At 39.8% G+C, this 7,313-nt stretch overlaps 1 protein-coding gene across 1 annotated transcript; it reads right to left on the reverse strand.

The window, feature by feature from the left end:
• Positions 1 to 4,970: 4,970 nt before the first annotated feature.
• On the reverse strand, positions 4,971 to 5,522 carry LOC141640656 (uncharacterized). Its single transcript, XM_074449364.1, has one exon. It carries the CDS (start codon positions 5,520 to 5,522, stop codon positions 4,971 to 4,973), a length of 552 nt encoding a protein of 183 aa, XP_074305465.1.
• Positions 5,523 to 7,313: the final 1,791 nt, after the last annotated feature.

The raw sequence follows: 7,313 nt of genomic DNA on the forward strand, positions 1-7,313 counted from the left end.
TTTTCATTTCTTGAACTCAAATTTTTGAACAATTTCTTTTTGTGCCCATTCCCTTTGATGACAAAAATATGGTAGAACATGGATGAATGATGGTTGCATGGTTTCAAGGGTCACCTTGGAATAAACGGTAGCCAAGGAGTTATCACACCACAAGGTACTCTTGACTAGGCCTTAATCCATGGGTCAAAGGATACTAGCATGACACATCCTAGGGTGTTTTACAAGCATTCTAACAAGCAAAGTCTTAAGAAGAAAAAGCATCTACTAGGGCCTATATACACTTGTCAAGCTTCCCAAGTAGATGGTTTCACAAAAATTTTCTAACATGCAAACTACATGCCATGATGCAACTAACATTTATACATCCTAATGCATATGCTTCTACCAACTAGTATGCCAAATAATCTAAATGCAAGTCCTAAATTCACATTGTTTTTACCGCATCAATCAAAATAAAGCCACATAGTCATTAACATAAAGAGGAAAAATGAGATTGGAAAGATCATACCATGCGGTGTTCAATATCCTCATGTCTCGGATGTGGCGTAGTCAATCAATGTGAACAAGGATGAACAAACATAATATATACAAGACTACACTAAAAAGGAAATGAACATGTTTTTGATTTTTTTCAATTTTTCAATTTTTTTGGATTTTTCGAAATTTTTAATTTTTTTGGATTTTGAATAAAAGTCAAGTTAAAATTTCCCATCCCCACACTAGTATGGGCATTGTCCTCAATGGCCAATACGATAGGAAATTATGCAAGTATGATGCATGATTTCGAAACTAAATGCAATCTATACTAAGCTACACTACATGATGCATGGGTTTTTGTTATGGCGGAAAGCATAATTTAGATTAGCTCCCGATGCATATGCATGGACTTCCTCAAACCAAAATAGACACTATTTCTAATGTCTTGAATTTCGGGGTAGTTCATGCACATGGAATGCAATGCATGAAACTACAAATTGTCATTTTGGATTTTACAAGTTGGGAACAATAAAAAGAACACCTTAATGAAGCCGAGGTGTTAGTCCTCCATGTTGCTAGGACTCCACAAACAAATGACAAATATGGTACAATTTATCAAAACATCAAATTCTTTGCATAAAAATTAAAAAGAGAGAGGATAAGGAAACTTCACTTAAGCTTTGATGGGTGCCTCATGCCCGCTCCAACTAAATATGAAGACATCTCTAGAGATCGCCATTATCTCCCTCTAGGTCACTATCCCAAACTTCTTTGGATGCATCACTCGCATTGAAGTCCATGAACTCATCTTCCTCACTATTGAGCTCCACCGTATCTCCACCACAAGATTTATCACTCCCTTCGCCTTCTTGCCCATTTGCTCCTTCATTTGCCCTTGCCAAGTTTGGGAAGAGAATGTCCATTTGGGCCCAAGAGGGAAACATTCCCTCCTTACTAACCTTCCCTTGTTGAACCAAATGGTGGAATTGAGGGTATAGAGCATAGTAGTTATCCACGGCGGCTTCATATTGACGGAAATTCATGTCTTGGAGAATTCCCGTCACAAAATCATCTCGGGGAAGAATGAAGGGGTTAGGGTGATTGTATGGTTGGTATTGAAAAGGGTAGGGACGTCTTGATCTTTTCATTTTGTTGTTGTGGCTCTTGTTGTTGTTGGGGGTTTGGTGGTGGAGGTGCTTGATTTGCTTGGTTCGGGTTTGTGGGGATGAGGTATGATGGGATTGGGGATAGGGGACCCCTCCTTGGTGAGATTCTCGGTAGACCGGTTATTGGCAAGTAGATAGGGTTACTTCCCTTTGTTATCCATTTGATCCTCTTTTCAACACCTTCGTGTGTTATCCAATGATGTTGCACAAGAAGTAGTTCCTCATTGATCCTTGTATTCCCGGAGAGTGGAGTGTACTCATTATTTTCATTGAACCTTGGATTGAAGTGCTTCGCAAGCCTTGTAATGAGTCCTCCATTGACGATATGCTTCATCCCATCGTCATCCCCATTTCTAAACTTAGCCCACTTCTCAAGTAGTACAAGAGGTGCATTAAAATGATATCCACCTCATCCTTGGATTTCAAGGTATGACTCCATAAATACAAGATCGAGCTCATTCACAATTGCCGGGTCTCGGCGTGCAAGAATAGTTCCGGATAAGAACCGGTAAGTGAGCCTTAGAATAGGGTTTTAGATGTGAAATGCCAAACATTCCTTGATATACAAAAAGTCTCGACTGGTCATGGCTCTCCACAATGGTGCCACACTATACTTCTTAGGTTTTGATGTTCGGGTAGGCGAAACATCCAAACCGAGTACATTTGCAAACTCAACAAGAGTCATCATCCTTGTCACATTCTCCAATCTAAACTCTATGCAAATTGTTTTGTTCAAAGTTTTTTTTTTGGTAAAAGGTAAGCTTCTCATTAAGAATGAAACAAACGATTACAAACTACCACAACGGTTCAATTTTGGGAGACAAGGAAATTCAACCATTGTTGATCAAATTAAGCCAAGTCTCCTCATTCAAACTAAGTTTACATTTTTGCCAAGAATAAGATCTAAATTTCAACAAGGCACTAATTTTATCCATGACATAATTAGGATGCATAAGACTTCCTTCAATTCGCACCCTATTCCTTTGGATCCAAACTTCATAGAAAAGAGCTAGCTCCCAAGCAAGAGCTACCTTCTTCTTTACACTTGACCATGGCTTCCTGGAAATCCAAACTAGCAGATTGGCAGTAGGCAAGGTTAAGTTAAGTTTAGTCTTCAAAAGCTGCAAGAGACGACAAGTATACTGGCATTGCTGAAATAAGTGAACATGGGTTTCAGCAGCTGCTCCACATAACAAGCACAAATCATCTTGAATAATGCCTAAATGGTAAAGCTTATCCTTAAGATGTAATGCTTCCCTAGCTATCAACCAGTTTATGAAATTGAGCTTTGGAATGCACCAAGAGTTCCATACTGGTTTGTGCCAAATCACAGTAGTGTGTTTCTGTCTCAGCCAGTGATAACCACTAGAAATGGAGTAACCTGCAGGAGAAGCAGACCACTGACCAGACATATAACCAGAGGCCAGTTTATCTTTAACTTTCCAAATAGTTTTCCAACTCCAGGATACATCAGCTTTAGGAGTATAGGACTGCCAACTGGTACCTTTCATATAAATATGGTGTACCCACTTGACCCAAAGGCTGTCTGGTTTAGTATACAACCACCAAACCAGTTTGCCTATAGCAGCATAGTTCCAAATAAAACTATCTCTGATCCCTAAACCACCCTCAGCTCTAGGGGTGCAAATTTTCTCCCAACTGACCATAGGAGACCTTATATACTCAGTAGTTCCATCCCAAAGGTAGTTCCTACACAAAGCATCAATTCTTCTCAGAACTCCTTTGGGTAGCACAAAGATAGTAGCCCAGTAACCATAAAGAGAGGAAAGTACAGAATTGACAAGGGTTAATCTGCCAGAATAGGATAACTTCTTGGCACCAAACCCCCTAATTCTAGCAGTGATAGAATCAATGAGCACTGAGCAAAGCTTGACAGAGAGCCTGCCAGAGGTAATTGGGACTCCCAAGTATTTAAAAGGGAGAGTACCCTCCATGAAACCAGAAACTTGCAGGATATCAGCTCTAACTGAATGATGAACCCCATTAAAATAGATATTTGACTTCATTGAGTTCATTTGCAATCCAGTGGCTGCAGAAAATGTGGCAAAGGCCCTAAGCAAGATCATAATGGATTTAGTATCACCTTTAGAAAACATAAGAAGATCGTCTGCAAACATCAAGTGAGATAGCTTGAGATGACCACAGAGAGGGTGAAATCTAAAGGGTAGAATGCTGGTTACATGAGAAAGAACCCTGGTAAGGTACTCCATGGTGATGGTGAAGAGGAGGGGGGAAATGGGGTCCCCTTGTCTCAACCCTTTAGCTCCTTTGAAGAAACCAAAGTTAACACCATTAAGAACCAGAGAGTAAGATGCAGTTCTTACACAAACCATAACCAGATTAGTAAAACTAGGAGGGAAATTCAAGGCATTCATCATTTGTTCAATAAAATCCCAATTCACAGAGTCATAAGCCTTTTTTAAATCAATCTTCATCGGGCAACGAGGGGACACAGTCTTCCTATTGTATAATATGACAATGTCTTGACAGATGAGAATGTTTTCAATAATATTTCTTTTTTGAATAAAACCACCTTGATTGATACTGATAATATCAGGTAAGATGGCATCCAATCTGGTACATAGAATCTTGGAAATAGCTTTATATATCACATTGCAACACGAGATAGGTCTAAACTGTGTCACATTCAAAGGTAGATCACATTTGGGGAGCAAGGAAATAAAGGTATGGTTAACCTGTTGTAACAATTTCCCAGTTTGGAAGAAATCCAAGACAGCATTGCAGACCTCATCCCCCACAATGACCCAGGCATCTTTATAAAAGGAACTGGAGAATCCATCAGGACCTGGAGCTTTATGCCCAGGGATAGAAAAAATTGCATCCTTGACTTCTTTTGGAGTGACAGGCTGCAGCAAGATGTCCCAGTGAGCCAGGGAACATACATTACCCTGCTGTACCACTGAAGTACAGACAGAAGTAGTGGCAGTGGAAGACCCAAGCAGTTGAGTATAGTAATTGAGAAAGGCATTCTGAATTTGTGCACCCTCAGTGTGAATGTTCCCATTCACATCTGCAATTCTAAAAATTTTATTCTTAGTGCACCTTCCCCTAATCACACTGTGAAAATATTTGGTATTGTCATCTCCATTGTTGACCCAAGTAACTTTAGACTTTTGCATTAAAAAGCTATCACAAGCAGCTTGCAAATCTCTATAAGTTTTAGTAGCTGCTCTATCTTGTTCAATAAGAGTAGCATCCATAGGGTTAAGCTTTAAATCAGACTGAATAGTATCCATAATTTTCCAAGCATGGGCAGCACTATTCTCAATATCAGCAAACAATTGACTATTCAATTGGTGGCTGCTTAAGGCTCTTCAATTTCTTCACAAGAACATACATTTTGGTACCTTGCAGAAGGTTAGACCAATGTTGTTGCACACAAGGAATGAAATCATCTACTTGACTCCACATGCTGAAATATTTGAAACTTTTCCTACCCACAAAAGCATGTTGGTAATCTTGAATAATACAAGGTGAGTGGTCAAAATAACCTTCATTATGGAACTGAGCATAAGAATCCACCCTCTCAACCAGCCATTTCTGGTTAACCAGAACTCTATCCAGTCTTGAATATACTCCAGTGGCAAGATCTTGCTTTTTGTTCCAAGTGTAAAAGGAACCAGTGGCAGGACTATCCATTAGATGACAGTAATCAACACAAGACTGGAAATCATCCATTTCTTCCAGAGTAGTTATCCCCCCTAATGTTTCAGTGGGGTTAAGGACACAATTGAAATCACCACACAAAACCCAGGGAGTATTAATACTATCAGAGAGGGTACAAAGAGTAGACCAGAGTGGTTTTCTGTCCACAGTATCATTAAAAGCATATATCATTGAGCAATTGAAAACAAAATGGGAACTGATTTCAGTAACTTGCATATGAATGAGTTATGCTGAGTAATGAAGAAAAGTAACATGAAAAATAAGAGGATTCCATAAAACCCAGACTCTTCCTCCAGGGTGACAAGAAGTATTAGTAGAAATTGACCAACCATCACACATATTTGATCTAACAGCATTTAGAGACAAAGGTTTTAACTTTGTCTCAAGGAGGCCAAACAGTCCAACCTGATTATGATGCAGAAACCATTTCACTTGCTTTTGTTTGGTCAGACTGTTAAGCCCCCTAACATTCCAGAAACCAAAACTATGCATTACCCCCAGATGGGAGTAACACACTACCTTTTGTACCAATTCCAACCTTAGGTGTAGCATTATTCAATGCATCCACAAAAGTATACTGACTGAAATTGGCAGAACTCTTGCCTGCTCTTATAATTTCTTGCCTACTCAGGGTAACACCAGGTCTAGCAGGGGTATTCACCTGTCTGTAAGAGCCATTCTTATTCCAAGTGACCTGAAGTCGATGTTGCACTTCCTCTGGGGTTCTGTTAGTTTCAGCAGAGGCAGGAATAGTCACTGGAGTCACAGGCTTAACAGGGGAAGGCACCACCACCACTAGAGAAGTGTTAGGGGCAACAGGTATAAGCACAGCAGGTTTCTTGGCAACCCATTGTTTCGAAGGTGGTTGAGGCTTGGATTTTTTTGGTCCAGGCTTCCTGCACTGAGCACTTTCATGCCCAGTGCCCCCACAAATAGAGCAAGCTACGGGCTTCCATTCACATTCAACTACTACCTTCACTATATGACCATCTTCATCAAGGAATTTTACAGACCCATGCAAAGGTTTACCAAAGGGAACTTCAAGCAAGACCCTAGCAAACCCTAATCTGGTCTTATCCTCAGTAGTCGTGTCACAGCGAAGGAATTTTCCCAATAATCCAGCAATTTTAGGCAAACTTTTACCCCAGAATTTCAAAGGTAAATCCAATAATTTAACCCAGACTGGAACATTCATCACATTCTCCTTAGTAAGAACAACATTTTCATGCCAACTTCGCACAATTAACGGCTTATTATCTTTAAGAAGCTTAAGAACTCAAGAACAAGAGGTCGGTAAGTTTGCTCATGTAAATGGAATAAGGTAGAAAGACCAAACAACTCAAAAAGGGCTTCCATTTGATGGTATATTCCAAGCTTTCTTAATGTTTTATGGCATAGAAATTTGGTAGGAAGAATATTCTTACCAAGTAGTCGGTGAAAGACAAGCCTTTGAACATCGTTCACAAATTCAATGTTGGAAAAATCGTCAAGCTTGGTGAGATCCACAATCTCTTCATGTTCCCTCCTTAGAGTGTTGATGTGAGAAGTAGATGAGCTTCCTCTCACTCTTGGCCTTCTTCTTTCCCTAAATGAAGATCCTCTTGGTCCTATTCTTTGATTGTAGAGTTGGAGTTTTTGATTTGTTGAAATATGGAGATGCTCTTTGTGGATTAGATCTTTGCTTTTGAATCTTTTGAAACCCTAGAAATTAAGGGTTTATGTTTTGGTAGATTGAATGAGTGCTTGGGATATGTTTTGGAGTCATGAGAGAGGGGGTTTTATAATATAAGTGGAAGGAAGGATGAAGTGTTACAAATTGTGTGGTGAGGGAGAAATAAATTTGCAAAAACCGGAAATAAAGGCCGCAGGGAGACGAGCGGATTCGACCTTGGGACGCTCGGATTCCCTCGTTTTGGTACGAGCGGATTCTTTGGAAGACGCTCGGATTTTCTTACAACGAGT

The sequence above is a fragment of the Silene latifolia genome, unplaced genomic scaffold (genome assembly GCF_048544455.1).
Source record: "Silene latifolia isolate original U9 population unplaced genomic scaffold, ASM4854445v1 scaffold_96, whole genome shotgun sequence".
NCBI lineage: Eukaryota > Viridiplantae > Streptophyta > Magnoliopsida > Caryophyllales > Caryophyllaceae > Silene > Silene latifolia.

What these genes read in the sequence shown, in the direction of transcription:
- LOC141640656 (XM_074449364.1), bottom strand. Translation starts at nt 5,522, where the DNA reads ATGATATATGCTTTTAATGATACTGTGGACAGAAAACCACTCTGGTCT.